Source organism: Hyperolius riggenbachi, chromosome 3 (genome assembly GCF_040937935.1).
Source record: "Hyperolius riggenbachi isolate aHypRig1 chromosome 3, aHypRig1.pri, whole genome shotgun sequence".
Lineage (NCBI taxonomy): Eukaryota > Metazoa > Chordata > Amphibia > Anura > Hyperoliidae > Hyperolius > Hyperolius riggenbachi.
The window spans coordinates 84,023,061-84,039,637 of NC_090648.1; the positions used below are offsets into that span (position 1 = coordinate 84,023,061).

A 16,577-nucleotide genomic window follows, 5' to 3' on the forward strand; every position below is an offset into this window, starting at 1 on the left:
TGGCGGGAAGCGGCGAAATTGTGACAGAGGGTAATAGGAGATGTCCCCTAACACACTGGTATGTTTACTTTTGTGCGATTTTAACAATACAGATTCTCTTTAAAGTTGGAGAACAAAGTAAAAGCTAAGCGATGAAGCAAACCTGGTCAACATTTATTAAAAACTGCTTGCTGTTAGATTGAAAAACTTTTCAACTGTCACCTGTGCCATATCAGGCCATAGAAAGGATAGGTAAAACGTTACTGAACTTCCAGTTGTGAGATTGACGTTGCATACGTCTGCTGTGAAAACTTTTTGGTCTTAAGTCCAGGACATCCTGGATTACTACAGGAATGTCCTAATGTGCCTGCAATGCACATACTGTCATTTCTAAAGAACTAAACTTTTGGGAAACCTCTTGATGGCACAGGTAATGGTCAGGGCCGGCGCTACCATAGAGGCAAAGGGGCCCCTGAGCACTGCAGGCACCCCCCCCCAGGTCCCCCCTGACTTGTGCCCGTTGGGGCCTCTGCACCAATATGTCAAAAAAGCTACTCGCCTATCCCAGTGCACTGCTCCCTGTCTTCATCCCAGCTGGCTGCCGCTTCTCCATAACCAATCATTATGCAAAAGCAAGCACAGGGTCGTGGAGAACAGGCAGCCAGCCAGCAGGGATGTAGTAAAGCAATGGGTTGATGTGTGTCTTTGCTATGGTAACATGTGGCGTAGCACGAGTGTTACTACTGTAACACACATGACGATAAGGGCAAACGCCTACTGCGCTGGTAATGGTCAAAATTGCTGTGCGCTCCCTGTGCACAGCAACTTAACTGCATCAGGCCCTATATTTGTACATGATAAATAATTTACTAGTAGGTGTAGTAGAGTAATAGAAAACAAACAGGCCCAACAGTCATGACATGTCTTCTGCTGATTCTGTATAACGCAGCAAACCTGGCTCCCCAGCTGTTAAGGAACTACAAGTCCCACAATGCATTGCAGGAGTCTGACAGCCACAGTCATGATTCATAAAGGCAAATGCATTGTGGGACTTAAAGAGACACTGAAGTCTTGTTTTTTACCAGCTTTTTCCTTATAATCCTGTTTAGCATGATTGCCCCACTAAATTTGCCGCATCCCCACGGCAGATGAATGATTTATTGCTTAGTAATAGACCAGCACAGTTCTACGACTTTGCTGGTCACAGATTGTGCTGCCCTGACACGCAGGGCTTCTCTTCCTGTAGAGGCTGAGCTTCGAGCTGTAGCTCAGCCTCTCTGCAATCAATCTCTGCCGATCTCCGCCTCCTCCCCGCCCCTCTCAGTGAAAGGAAGACTGAGAGGGACGGGAAGAGGCGGCGATCAGAAGAGATTGACTGCGGAGGAGGCAGAGCTACAGCTGAAAGCTCTGCCCCTCCAGGAAGAAAAGCCCTGCGAAGCCCGGGAGCTTTGCAGGACTGTATGTCAGCAATAAATCATTCATCTGCCGCGGGGATGCGGCAAATTTGGTGGGGCAATCATGCTGAACAGTATTATAAGTAAAAAGCTGGTAAAAAACAAGACTTCAGACTCTCTTTAACAGCTGGAGAGCCAAGTTTGCCTATCACTGGTATAATGGAATCATTAATTGGAAAGGGCTTGTTTAAAATAACAGCAGTGGCCTCAATTCACGGAGCATTATCAAACACTTTATCAAACGTTTGATAATTTACCTCATGGGTAAAATCTCATTTTAAATTCACTAAGGTGTTATATATTTATCGAATGTTTTACTGATAAAACGTTCAACAAATATATAACACCTAAGTGAATTCAAAATGAGATTTTACCCATGAGGTAAATTATCAAACGTTTGATAAAGTGTTTGATGAACGTTTGATAATGCTCCGTGAATTGAGGCCAGTGTAGCATTCAATCCACGAGGTCTGTCCTTCTTTGAAAAAAAATCCCAGGTGTCAATTTTAGTTCTTTTTTTTTAAAGGGAACCCGAGGTGAAAAAGACATTGGGCTTGATTCACTAACCGGCACTAAGTGTTAGCGCCGGAGTAAAAAAAGAGTTTTCCGGCGCTAAGCCGGTTAGTGTGCCTTATCTGAGGTTAGTGTGCCTTATCTGAGTTAGTGTGCCTTAAGTAGCTTTGTACACACTAAATAGCTTTGTGCACACTAAAAGATGGACAAAGCTACATCGCAAACTGCAGATAAGGCACACTAACCTCAGATAAGGCACACTAACCTCAGATAAGGCACACTAACCTCAGATAAGGCACACTAACCTCAGATAAGGCACACTAACCTCAGATAAGGCACACTAACCTCAGATAAGGCACACTAACCTCAGATAAGGCACACTAACCTCAGATAAGGCACACTAACCTCAGATAAGGTTAGCGCTGTAGTTTGTGCCCACTAAGTGATAAGGCACACTAACCGGCTTAGTGCCGGCTAGTGAATCAAGCCCATAGAGGCTGCCATATTTATTTCCTTTTTAAAGAGACACTGAAGTCTCAAAAAAACAATCTTTTTATTTAACAAATGTGTTTAACATAATAGCCCTAACTAAACCGCCGCAATCTACCTAAATCCCCCCTAACTTGCCCTCCCTCTCCCCTGCAAAATCCACGACTTTCTTGGTCGTGGATTTTGCTGCCCTGTGCGCTTCCGTGTGAGGCAGAGCTATGAGCTGCAGCTCTTCCTCTACACGCGTCTGTCAGTGGCGGATCTCCGCCTCTCCCCCGCCCCTCACAGTGAAGGAAGATTGAGAGGGGTGGGGGAGAGACGGCGATCCGGGCTGACAGACGTACTGAGAGGCAGAGCTGCGGCTCATAGCCCTGCCTCTCACGGAAGTGCTGCCCGGATTGCCCCCCGGCGAGTTAGGGGGGATTTAGATTAGAGCGGCGGGGATGCAGCGGTTTAGTTAGGGCTAACATATTAAACATATTAGTTAAATAAAAATATGTTTTTTCTGAGACTTCAGAGTCTCTTTAAACAATACCAGTTTCCTGGCTGTCCTCCTGATCCTGTGTCTCTAATACTTTTAGCCATAGACCCTGAACAGGCATGCAGCAGATAAGGTGCTCTGACTCAGCTGACTTAGGTTTTACTGGATTAGCTATATGCTTATTCCAGGGTTTTGACTCAGACACTACTTATGCCAGAAGATCAACAGGGCTGCCAGGCAACTGGCACTGTTTACAAGGAAATAAATATGGTAGCCACCATATCTCCCTCACCTCGGGTTCCCTTTATTCCTGTGCAACTCGCATAATTTACGCACCATGCGCATTGCTAGTTTATGCCAGTAATGCATGCGTTTTGCCCACAACCCAAGTTGTACTGTGTGCACAACGCAGGCTATGTTACTTGCGTAAATTTGCTGTGTGCTGTCTGCAATTTCTGAAGCACTTAAAATTTTGATTGGAGAGGGGAAAACATAACCTATAAAGAAGTGCAGTAAATGAAAGACCCTAACATGATCTCAAATGCTTTAAAAAGGCAACCAAAACCTTAAAGGACTTCCGAGGCCAAAATCTGCCCCCAAAATGTAAAAAAAGTTAACTACCTGCATGACGCCGTCCGCACCCTCCGTGCCGTTCCGCCAGGTCCCCGCCTCTCAATATGACTTGGCTCCCGACCCCACGGCCAGGGTCGGGCTCTGCTGCCTGTATAAAGATGGCCGCCAGCCCTGGCCGCGGCTGCGCACTCCGCATGGCCGGCCGCTACTGCGGCCGCGCAGCACTAGGGCCAACCCCCCGATCCACGCAACAGGCTGTTTCCTGTTGCGTGGATCGGGGGGGGGTTGGCCCTAGTGCTGCGCAGCCGCAGGAGCGGCCATGCGGAGTGCGCAGCCGCGGCCAGGGCCGGCGGCCATCTTTATACAGGCAGCAGAGCTCGACCCTGGCCGTGGGGTCGGGGAGCCATTCGGGGTCATATTGAGAGGCGGGGACCCGGCGGAACGGCACGGAGGGTGCGGACGGCGTCCTCCGTGCCATACAAAGTCATGCAGGTAGTTAACTTTTTTTACATTTTGGGGGCAGATTTTGGCCTCGGAAGTCCTTTAAAGACCTGGAAGACAATGGGAAACTGTCCTTACAATGTATTGAAAAAGCCAATGGTCAGCTCCATGGATATTAAAGGTCTGAAGTTGCCTGTAAGTACTGTTACAATTAAAAGACACCTATATGAAGCCAAGCTATCAGCAAGAAGCCCCCACAAATCCCATTGCTGAAAAAAAGTTGTGCCAGAGAGCGTGGCCTAAAGAGAATGGTGCAATGTTTCGTGGACTGATGAACATAAGATTGTTGCTGACAGTTTTCCAGACAACCCCCAAACACTGAAATCAAGCGCAGTACACTGTGACAACTGTGAAGCATGGTGGTACAAGCATCATGATATGAGGAGGCTTCTCATACTATTGTGTTTGGCCTATTTATTGCATACCAGGGATCATGAATCAGTTTGCATGTATCATGTTCAAGAGGAAATGCCCTTGAAACGTGTGTTTCAACAAGACAAGGACCCCCAAACACACAAGTAAATGAGCAACGCTTTGGTTCCAGATAAACACCTTCACGTTATATGGAGTGGCCAGACCAACACACTGGTATTATTCCGAACACAACTGGACTGCTGTAAATGTTTAGACTTGCAGAATAACCAAGGTTCTCCACTGTACTCCAACCTTGTAGAAACGTAAGAAATGAGGCCCAAAATGGGTTATTGCCATTTGTAAACATCTCAGTAGAGCCATCATCCAATAGTTTTCTTCTTCGGGTTCCATAAGAGCTCTATGTGACTAAAATGACTTTTAATGTCATCCAACAATTTATCCTCTCAATCCAGCACCAGAATTTTGTTCCTTAGGTTTGACACAGTAGGAAATACCACCACAAAAGGGCCAGAAGGATCCGGCTAAAAAGGACAATTTCCCTTTTTCATGTTCTAGCACAGCCTTCAAGAAGTTCTGATATTACACGGTCAAGTCACATGGTCATGTTATATAGTTAAATATAAAATATAAGGTTTTCATCTTATTAATTTCTTTTTGCACTATGTCAGTGGCCCTGCAGTGGCAAGTCTCCTTTTCATTTCTGTACGTAGAAGGCTAACAAGTCACCCAATATCTAAAGTGTGGAGTCTCTGACCAGATGTCCATTGTCAGCTAATATTCTCCTCTCGGTGTTTGTTGACTTGACGGAAGCTGAGTATTTTGAGCCCCGGTTACAACAGAAGCAGAGGATTTGTTTGAAGGTGGCTCTCATCTCGTTGTCTCTGTAGGAGTAGACGATGGGGTTGATGAGAGAGTTGATTTCGGCAAGAAGGAGGAAGTACTTTTCTACTGCCAAAACGTTACAAGACTTGCAGCCTAGTCCATCCAGGAGGAGGACAACTTGCCCCGGTGTCCAGCAGATGACGAAGGCACCTATGGAAAGCAGACACAAATATGGAGGTAAGGCATGGAAATTCTGATAGAGAATCTAAACACACCACAATCCAACAACCTCCTCCCACCCCCCGATCACAATGTCCATGGTGTGACTCAAGTGTTTTAATTCTTCCTGTACTGAAAGAAAACCATGGGCCCTTTTTTTTTTTTGCTACCAATGTACTTTTTGTTACCTTTAGATTGTTAGCTCACAAGGGCAGGGCTCTATCTTGGAATGTGTTATTCTTTTCATAGCTCGCACTCTGTTATACATTTTATTCATCATGTTACATCTGTCATTGTAACCACCAGTTCTGTATTTTGTACCGGTGTTCATGTTTGATGTACAGTATATCATTGTCTGTATCATTATGTATCCCTTGTTTGTATTCTTACTTTGTACAGCGCCACGGAATATGTTGGCTTTATAAATCAATAATAATGAATAATATGGGCCATTATCTCATACGTTTATTTCGCTTCTGATTTGCTTTAAGGCCCTGTTCACATCTGCGTTTTGGGCCAAAACGGATCCGGTGAGCGGATCCTCACCGGATCCGGTCTCCGCTTCACCGGATCAGGATGGCCCAGTCCGTAGCCCGGTTCACATAGTGAAAACGGATCTGATCAATGATTGATCGGATCTGTTTTCACTCAGCAAATACATACCTAATCTTGTGCAGCAGCCGGCGGTAGAGGCTTCCTCTTCTTCCGCTGTGACTACACAGCGCATCATGTGACTAGTCACATGGCGTGTCATGTAGTCACATGACACGGAAGAAGACAGAAGCCTCTACCGCAGGCTGCTGCACAAGATAAGGTATGTATAAAGCCTCCCTAGCCCACCCGCCTGGCTGCTGCACCCTCCCCCCACCCTCCCGTCGCTCAGGATTGCGTCACCCATGCCCCCATCCCCCGTGGAACGGTCCGTTTCTTCGCTGGTGTGAAGAAACGTTCCGTTTCCCATTGCCCACAATGCAGCAGTATTTTTTTCCGGATCCATTCCGATGGGCAGAACGGTCCGGAAAATAAGGGTCTGCTGCATTTTCTGGATCCGAGGGTCGAAACGTACGGAAGGTGACAGACAAATGTGAATGGATCCATAGGTTAACATTGGATCCATTCACATCCGTTCCGTTTGTACAGTATACGTTCCGTTTACGTTCGGGAAAAAAACGCTAATGTGAACCGGGCCTAAGTCTGTGCTTTTCCACTTGCAGTTTGAACAGTGATGACAATGTGATCAGCTTCCCCCATACTGGCTGTAAGAAAGTTTCTCAACTCCTCTGCTTCTGGACATGTGATCAATCACAATTACAAGCCAGGATTGCTAGCTGCAGAATCCTTACTTCACACACACAAAAAATGGGGCATCTGAGCTCTTTCTCCTCACTGAGCTATTTACATAAGATGGGCTTCGATGAATGCTGCAGGCTGATTCCTTCTCTCCAGTAAAGATGCCAATCATTAGAAGCTGTACCCGCAGGCAATGTGGGTGAAGTGACCTACTCATGCACTAATCCCACACATAAATATTTATTATGTCATCTGTACGCATGTTGGATTATTGTGGCTCTGTACAATCAACAAGCTGACACATCATTGCATTCCAGGAGGTGTGGCTAGTTTGCAGGGATAACAATGGATGATTTGCATATTCTGCAGTGGTGCATTGTGGGAGACATCATATGCTTACTCCAATCTGAATAATCACAAATATCTTCTGTTTTAAGAAGTCAAACTTTTGTTTTGCATAACATTTTTGTAAGAGGGCTTTTTGGTCCTTTGTAGCCCCCTTACACACTCCTAGGAATTCTGGTTCACCAGGAGCTTGCTGGGTAATCTGTAAGTTTATGCAATCAATGAAACTCTGAATGAAAGGGTCAGGGAGGCTCTGTGTGTCCCTCTTCCAGCACTCGCAGATCACAGCCTATTAGATCTGTTTATAGGTGACACCCTAATGACTCCTTCTCAGATACACAATCCCAGCCATCCCCGCCCTATAAAATGGGTGTGGGCCTAATGCCAGCAGATGAGGAGTTAAATGCAATTAATCCACCCTTGATCTATGACATGGAAAAACCCCGCCTACACAACAGATGTAGTAATGACAGTGACTCTGGCCATACATAGAGTTCTTAAGGTGGCCATACACTGGCCCGATTCCCGGCCGTTTCGACAGCAGATTCGATCCTGGGATCGAATCTGCTGCCAATCGTTCGCGGTAAACGCCGCCGACGATCCGATTTCCTCCCGAAATCGGATCGGTCCGTCGATCGCGCCGTGCGGGAAATTACCCTCGATCGCCCGCGGGTAAAGTGAGCGTCGCTAGCGGCGGCCGATCCGATGAAAAATACATTACCTGATGCGGGCTCCCGGGCGTCTTCTCCGCATCTTCTCAGCGCTGCACCCGCTCCATCCCGGCGCTTCCTGGGTCACTGCAGTGACCCAGGAAGTTCAAATAGAGGGCGCTCTATTTGAACTTCCTGGTCACGGAGTGACACAGGAAGCGCCGAGATGAAGCAAGAACAGAGCGGTGCAGCGTGGAGAAGATGCCCGGGAGCCAGCGTCAGGTAATGTATGCGCGGGGGGAGGACAGGCGGCAGGAGCAGCTGAACAGATTGTGATCGGTTTCAGGCTGAAATCGATTCACAATCTGTTTGCAGTAAAGGCAGCCATACGATCCCTATCTGATCAGATTCGATCAGATAGGGATCTGTCAGCTGGTCGATCTGATGGCACATCGACCAGTGTATGGCTGCCTTTAGAGTGCTGCGCACAGTATAATGCTTTCCAGACTTTCAGCATTTTGCATCTTGATTGGCAGCGCCTGGTCCGGTCACGATTGCACGTCTGTAGCACTGAGCGTGTGCATACCGGACATTCACAACACACATGCTAACAGTCACAGCACAGGTGAGTTATACACAAGCACTGTGCATCAAAGTAAACCGAGCAGCATTTTTAGCCCCCAGGGCATCTCAAATACCACATGAAAAATGCATCCTAACTATGTGACTCATTGCTAAAAACAATTCCATTCTACCTCTTCTTTTTACATTTAAATGTTTCTTAGAGGCTTTTATTTCCCTACTTCTGTGGCCTGCTGTCTGCAGAAAGAGCAGGCAGATAAGAACTGCTGTAATTAGTAGTAGTAATGAGCAAACAAAAGCTTCCATCAGAAGGGGGTGGGGAGATAGGACACTGTGTTTCAAACAGTTTAGAGAAGTTACACTTGATTACATTCACACTATCCCCTGACATGATCAGGAAATTGCAGTGGCGGTGGTGAGGGTCTGTACCTCCTTCTTGATAGAGCAGGCCCTCCAGCTGTTACGGAACTACAAGTCCCACAATGCATTTGCCTTTATGAGTCATGACTGTGGCTGTCAGACTCCTGCAATGCATTGTGGGACTTGTAGTTCCTTAACAGCTGGAGGGCCGAGTTTGCTCGTGCCTGGTCTAGAGCGAGGAGGCAATGCGGCATCAGTGGGATGGGGTGGGGCCAGTGCCAGCTTGCATGCTGCACCTCCGCCCCCCTTTGCATGCATGTTAGCATAATATCATTATTACGCAGTGCTGCATGGTGCTGTAGGGGGCCAAAGTGTCAGATCCACAAAGGGGACGCTGTGCCAGACAAGATCCAGCAGCGGCACCTCTACAGCCAGAGATGAATTAAGATGTAATGGGATCCTAGGCAAGGAAGTATATTTGAGCCCCCTTGTGGTCTTTTTGGTAAGCTGATCTGGAGAGAGGTCAGAGAAGGTGGCAGGTGGGCCCCTTGACACTCACTATGCCCCAGGCACCTGCCTAGGGTGCCTGGTGGATGATCCTGCTCTGCCCACAGCAGCCCCAAGTGTGCCCACGTAATATTTATATTACGTGGCCCAGCGGCAATCAAAGTGTCGGACTGTGACGGATTTTATTCAGCAACAGCGCCACCTAGCAGCCGGCAGTTTTTCTATGTTGGTCTGAGCCCAACTTTGGACCTATTGAGGAAAAGGCTAATGTTGGACATAATCCGACATAGGATTTAAAAGGGTTGATATATTGTTTAAAAGACCAGATGCATAAAACACAATACATTACAGTAATAATGCCCCAGGCCCTCATTTGTCTCTCATACGCTCACAGTACACGTAGCACATTCACATCATTACAAAATCCCACAACAAGGACGTGAGATTCGCAATCACGGTGCAGAGATGCCGGAGGCAAAGCAAGCCTGAATGAGCCCTACCTCTACTTGTGCCCATTTCTGACACAGAAATAATAGATCATTGCACAGTGTGTAGTCACCCTGCTAGCTGAAGATGCAGAATCTGCTGCCTGTGCTACCTGTCATCTTACCTGCAGGGCTAATGTTCTAATGCTAGGTACACATGATGCGTGTTTGCATTTGATAGATGCGTTCGATTGATAATTTCTGCCATGTCCGATATTACTTTTCAATCGTTTTACCGCTCGATTTCTCATAGAAGTGAATGGAAATTGATAAGAAAGAATAAGAGAATCGAGCAAAAAAACAAATCGAAAATCGATCTGACGGAAAATTGACCGAAAAAACACATTGTGTGTACCTAGCATTAGTTGTCCGACTACTGCTGCAGACGCTGCAGGGTTATCTCTGCCTCTGAGCAAATAGCGTAACTTGAATTATAGAAGCAACACAAGCATTGTGTCGTTGATGCAAATACACACTACACTACTTGTGAACTTACTTGTGAACTTTGCCTCAAACCGCATCACCCAGTCCCATGCACGCCTCCAGGAGTTCTCAAGAGCTGCTCCAACACTATGGAACTTCCTACCTCCACCCATTAGGGCAGACCCCTCCTTCAACATCTTCAAGAAGGCCCTCAAAACTCACCTTTTCCCTCTGCCCTCCCCTCCCCTCACTGGTGCTCTAAACCCACAGCGGAACTCTGGTCCCCTACCTTTCGTGTCCCTACCTCTCCCTCTAGATTGTAAGCCTTTGGGCAAGGTCCTCCTCCTTTTGTATCCTACCTGATCATGCACCTCCATTACTGTGAACCCATGCTATGCATTTGAGTGAACTCAACTTGCCTAATCTCCATGCTCCATCCAGTGACTGACTAAGCATTGCCTGGTACTCACACTGTGCTGTGTATCTGGTTTTTCTTGTATTCCGGTATTGTCATATTGCTGTATGTAACCCCTAAATATTGTCTGTAACCTTAACTAATGTCCAGCACTGCATAATATGTTGGCGCTTTATAAATACAATAAATAAATAAATAGTGTAAACACTGGTAAAATAGCAGTATGCTGTCTGAGCACTGCAATTTTACAGCTGATGTAATCAGCTGTAAATATTTTGACTGCTTTACTCAGATAACACGACCTCACATATCGACCTGACCTACATGTCACCTACGTGTGTGCCAGTGACACCGGAAGTCTGTGGTTCTACTTTGTTAAGAACTTATGAAAATGATTAAATCACCTATTAGGGCCCATTAACACTGAGCCGATTAGCGGGAGTTTACCGCTAATCGCTGAATTGCCGGCGATCGCTACCCCTTTTTAAAACGCTAGCCCAATGTTAACTATATGGCAGTGATCTCATTGCCGCAATGGCTAGCAGTTCGCAATTAATGCTAAACGCAAACGGGCTACATGCAGAATTGTTTTGAGGTTTTTTTGAGCAATCACAATTGCAATGTACTGTATTCGCATTTGCTCAAAAAGCTTGAAAATGTCCAGTTATAAATACGTGTTTATCACTTAAAAATCTCCAGCACAAAACTCTAGCGCTAATCTCTAGGGTTTTGCTTTTTTTAAGTGGGAATGGGGACTAAAGGTGGCCACACACCATACAATTTAGATGCAATCTGACTGTACAATGCTTATACTATCTTATCAACATCCATGTTGTATGGTGTGTGGCCACCTTAAAGGATACCCGAACTGACATGTGACATGATGAGATAGACATGTGTATGTACAGTGGCTAGCACACAAATAACTATGCTGTGTTCCTTTTTTTTCTTTCTCTGCCTGAAAGAGTTAAATATCAGGTATGTAAGTGGCTGACTCAGTCCTGACAGGAAGTGACTACAGTGTGACCCTCACTGATAAGAAATTCCAACTATAAAACACTTTCCTAGCAAGAAAGAAATAAAAAGGGACATTTCTCATCAGTGAGGGTCACACTGTAGTCACTTCCTGTCTAAGGGTACGTTTCCACTAATGCGAATTCGCATGCGTTCGTCGCATGCAAATTCGCATAACCAATAAAAGTGAAGGAGCCTGTGTCCACTTGTCAGGAAAACGTTGCGTTTTCTTGTGCAGGAAAAATCTGCACAACAGAGTTATCCGAATTCGCACGCCGCACACCCGCACGCGAATCGTCGGTAATGTAACTAAATAGGAAAACCGCAAGCTCTTTAGTCTTGCGGTTTTCCCCGGCGTTTCCGCGTGCGATTTCATCTAAAAACCCATGTCAATGCTTGCCGGCATTGACATGGTTAAAATCGCGTCGTTAAAACCGCGGGCGATTCCGCGTGAAAATCCGCATGGACACGTCAACGAATCCGCGCCGCTCAAGTGGAAACGTACCCTGAGTCAGGACTGAGTCAGCCACTTACATACCTGATATTTAACTCTTTCAGGCAGAGAAAGAAAAAAAGGAACACAGCATAGTTATTTATGTGCTAGGCACTGTACATACACATGTATATCTCATCATGTCACATGTCAGTTCGGGTATCCTTTAAGTTTGACTGCTAAGTTTTGTTGGTACAAGAACACAGAATGAAGGGGAAAAAAATAAAAACGTATTTGCAATAGTTTGTTTCAGTGGGGTTGTTTCGCTAAGCCCCAGTAAATATTTTGACTACTGCACTCAGATAACATATCTGGATAATGATCACGACCTCGCATATAGACCTGACCAACATCTCACCTACCAGTGTGCCAGTGTCACAGGAAGTCTGTGGTCATTTCTGTTCTACTTTGTTAAGAATTTGTTATATATTTATTTATATGTTTCTTTTATTGCATATATCACAAATGAAAATGTTTTTTGTTGGTACAAATACATAGAAAAAAATCAAAACTTTATTTGCAATAGTTTGTCTCAGTGGGGTTGATTATTCGCATGGCAAATTTACTGGCAGTAATGCAGCTTAGAGCACCTTGCACACATGACGCAACTCATGTTATAATGTTATACGCGCGCAGCAATCTCTCAGTATTATGGTCATTGTCATGATTACACCTTTTTTGGACTTTTTCAACTTCTCTCCCGTTTAACCTCAGAAGGTTTGGAAATGATATCATAATATAACATAAAATCAACTCCAAATTGTGTTCTTCTCCTTGTTGTCGCTAATGTCGCGCGACGAACTGCAACTCGGCCAAGGTTTCGGGCCAAATTGCGGGGGACAGGGGACTCAAGGGACTTAAAGAGGAACTCCAGTGAAAATAATTTAATAAAAAAAGTGCTTCATTTTTACAATAATTATGTATAAATGATTTAGGCCCAGTGCACACCGAGCGGTTTTTGGAGCGATCCGCCGGCCGCATCCGCCTCTAAAAACGCTTGTCTAATGTATTGCAATGGGATGGTGCACACCGGCGGTTTGCGGTTTTTGCCAAGCCGCAAACGCACCTCCTGCTGCGCGTTTGCGGTTTTCGGAAGCGTTTCGTCCTCAATGTAAAGTATAGGAAAACCGCAAACCGCTCTGAAAAACGCTAGTTCAGAGCGGTTTGCCAGGCATTTTTGTTACAGTAGCTGTTCTGTAACAGCTTTTACTGTAACAATATGTGTAATCTGCTACACAAAAACGCACCCAAAACCGCTAGGTATGTTTAGAAAACCTCTCTAAACATACCTTGAATCGCTCTGAAATCAGCTCCCAAAACCGCTAGCGTATTGCGGATCTGCTAGCGGTTTTGGTGTGCACTGGGCCTTAGTCAGTGTTTGCTCATTGTAAAATCTTTCCTCTCCCAGATTCACATTCTGACATGTATTACATGGTGACATTGTTACTGTGGGCAAGTTATGTAGCTGTTTCTAGCTGCTCAGCTTTAAACAGCCATTTCCTGTCTGTGAACATTGTTACATTGTGGCAGTTTGCCCAGAGTACTGCGGTATTCAGAGCCTCTTGTGGGATGGGTTTCAGCACAAAATTAGTCACACAGCGCCCCCTGATGGTCTGTTTGTGAAAATCATTCTATTTCTCATGTAAAAGGGGGTATCAGCTACTGATTGGGATAAAGTTCAATTCTTGGTTGGAGTTTCTCTTTAAGGAAGCCCCAGGTAAGTATAGTATTTATAGTATTTAAAGAAGTTAAAGTGAGGTCTTCTATTATGAAGTTGTAGCAAGAGTCTAATTGGTTTTCAGCACCTGTTGTAGATGTAGTGAGAACAGTGTGTGCCTTTAAAAAGGCTGAGTAGACCTGTTGTGTTTGATATGTGATAACTAGGCCATTTGGCATGAATCATCTATGTATGTTGCAGGCACTCTGTTATTGACCTGAGGAGGCGGGACTGATCCCATGAAACGCATTGTCTTGTTTTTATTGCTTAATAAACATGTTATCTGAAATGCTTGTTAGTGAGTTCATGAGAGGTAAGCCAACACTTGCCTTTAAACTTTTTAAAATATTTTATACAATCCTTTGGGTATCTCTAGTTGTTTTTTGTAAGTCTCCACCTCTGTTGGGAGGCTGATATTTTATGTCATGATCAGTCATCTTTTAAAGAGAGCCCGAGCCGGGTTTTTCAACTAAAAAACATACTACCTGATCCGAGGGGCAAGCTGGATTGGTTAGTGCCCTTACCTTCCCCACCTCTTCCCGATCCCCCCCTCCCTCCCCCCCCCCCCCCCCCCAAAAAAAACCCAGCTGGTAATGGCTTATTTTCACTTTCATGGGTCACAATGCTGCCTTTAGAGCTTTGTGTTTTCATCTGAAGCTGCTCAGAAAGACGGGGAACAGGCAAGGGTAGGCGGTGAAGGGCCAGCTAGAGGAGGGAGAGAGCGTTCCTGATGCCCAGAGTAGGAGTTTTGCATGAGTGCTTCTCCTGCAAGGAACACTCCTTCCCCCTCGAGATTGTTGACAAGCTGCAGGTCGTCAATTTCAGGGGGTGACAGTGCGGCGCATGGGGGGCAGAAAACGGCACATAGAGAACACAGCGGCATGTCATGGACCAGGGAATATGCCTCTGTGTCACATAGGCCCCCTCTGTGCCGTCTCAGGTACACTTCAAGGAATTTGACCATCTAGGAATATACTCCACGACCCGAGTGGAGACGGGTTTTCACCACAACCTCTTTTTGATAGTTACTCTTTCTAACAACCCTGGTTTGTTAGTATCCTTTTCAATGTATTACACCAAGTTATACTACCCTATATTTGGCTACCGGCGCTGGTTATATTATTATTTAGTATTTATGTAGCGCCAACATTTTACTCAACCCTGTACTGAGTATATCGTGTCTTGTCGCTTAACTGTCTCTCAGAGAGGCTCACAATCTAATTACTTCTATAGTCATATGTCTATGTATGTATGTATCATGTAGGGGGAAGCCAATCAACTTTTTCTTTGGGGGGGGGGGGGGGGGGAGGGGGTTGGATGTCAGAGGAAAACAGAGTGCCCATGGGAAGGTTCTTGGCTCACCCAGGATCCTTTTTCACATCATCCTTTCTGGGTCGCGAGGTTAGCTTCTGATTGGAGGAAGTTGGCGGAGGTGGGGAGTGGCGGGGGGAGCCTGTAATGAGTGACAAGCGCAGGTAAATAGCAGGCTAGCGACAAGCAGAGCTAGCCTGGTGGTATTTTGCTGGGAGGGGGAGGGGGCAACAGAGCTGGGGGGCTGGCGGCTGCAGCACAATGACACAGAGGCATGACATTGTGCACAGGACATGCCTCTGTGTCCTGTTAAGATCTGAAAATGCCATCTCGGGTTCTCTTTAAGCAATCAGCACTGTTTCTAGCCTGACCTGACTTGACCTAGCTGCTTCCTACTAGAATTTTACAAGAGCAATCCTGTTCAGAGTAGAAGATAATGTATAGTTGCACTGTCCTCGCCCAACAAACCCACAGCCTTGTCTCGGCTGCCATACCATCATAGCAGGTGAGCTCAGCAAGAATTTACTAGAATACAAGTCAAAACTCCATCATTGTAACTTTCACACAAGGGGCTTGATTCACTAAATCGTGATAAGTCATATCACATCCGTTTTCGGGCGATTTTCGCGTTTGCGCACAATCGCAAATTTGTGCGTGCAATCACGAATTTGCGTTTTGTCTTCTCAATTTTTTAAAAAAACCTCACGATCTTTTCAGTGATTTCGCAACGTGGGTACAGGCACGCAATCACGTAAACGATGTATAGCGATGTGTGGCGATGACAGTCCTCACGGCAGATCTTTAACATCCCTGACGACTCCGCGCAAAGTACAGTAATGGCTTGATTTTCCGTTTGCGTCTATCTTGTGTACCCGCCGGCTGGAAGATGGATTGTGGAACACTCATCATCAGAGAGACATCGCTGGATCCATCTTACTCTCTTGGGTGGTTAGCTTAACCTATTTTGGTTCCTGGACGTAGAAACTACGTCCAGGAACCATGCGCGCTACCGCGCGCTCCCGCGGCCGATCACGCGCGTGCACGCGAACTCCCGGCCGCGGATTTGGTAGCCAAGGAATCAATGTATCGGGCTATGGTGCCCAATCACTGATTCCTCTCCCCTGCTGAAAAAGCGACAGCTTCTCTCGGAAGCTGCGCCTTTTCTGGCCGTTCCCTCCCCGATGCGCCACTCTAAGCGTGTGTTACGCTTAGAGTGACGTCATGTAAACAAACTCATGGCAAAAGTAATACTACAACTGAAAATAAAAATAAATTAAAATGAACACACATTTACATTATAAATCTATTGTTTACCCCCCACCCTCCCAAAACTACCCAAATAAAATGTTTACTATAAAAAAAAAAAAAACCTTTACAATAAAAAAAAAAAATGTAAATATTTACCTAAGGGTCTAAACTTTTTAAATATCAATGTAAAGATGAAATATTTCTATATTTTTTTTTATTTTAAACTTGTTAATAGTGATAGATGCAAAATGGAAAAAATGCACCTTTATTTCCAAATAAAATATTGTCGCCATACATTGTGATAGGGACATAATTTTAACGGTGTAATAAC

The 16,577-nt window shown here is 45.5% G+C and overlaps 1 protein-coding gene across 6 annotated transcripts in view; it reads right to left on the reverse strand.

Annotated features, from left to right (window-relative positions):
- Nucleotides 1–4,384: 4,384 nt before the first annotated feature.
- The window catches only part of LPAR2 (lysophosphatidic acid receptor 2), a 98,166-nt gene continuing 85,973 nt past the window's right edge, over nucleotides 4,385–16,577 (reverse strand). For all 6 annotated transcript variants that reach the window (XM_068274451.1, XM_068274452.1, XM_068274453.1 and 3 more), the window contains one exon: nucleotides 4,385–5,397. In XM_068274451.1, coding sequence (XP_068130552.1) covers nucleotides 5,099–5,397 — 299 coding nt within the window. In that variant the 3' untranslated portion in view covers nucleotides 4,385–5,098. The remainder of the gene's footprint in view (nucleotides 5,398–16,577) is intronic.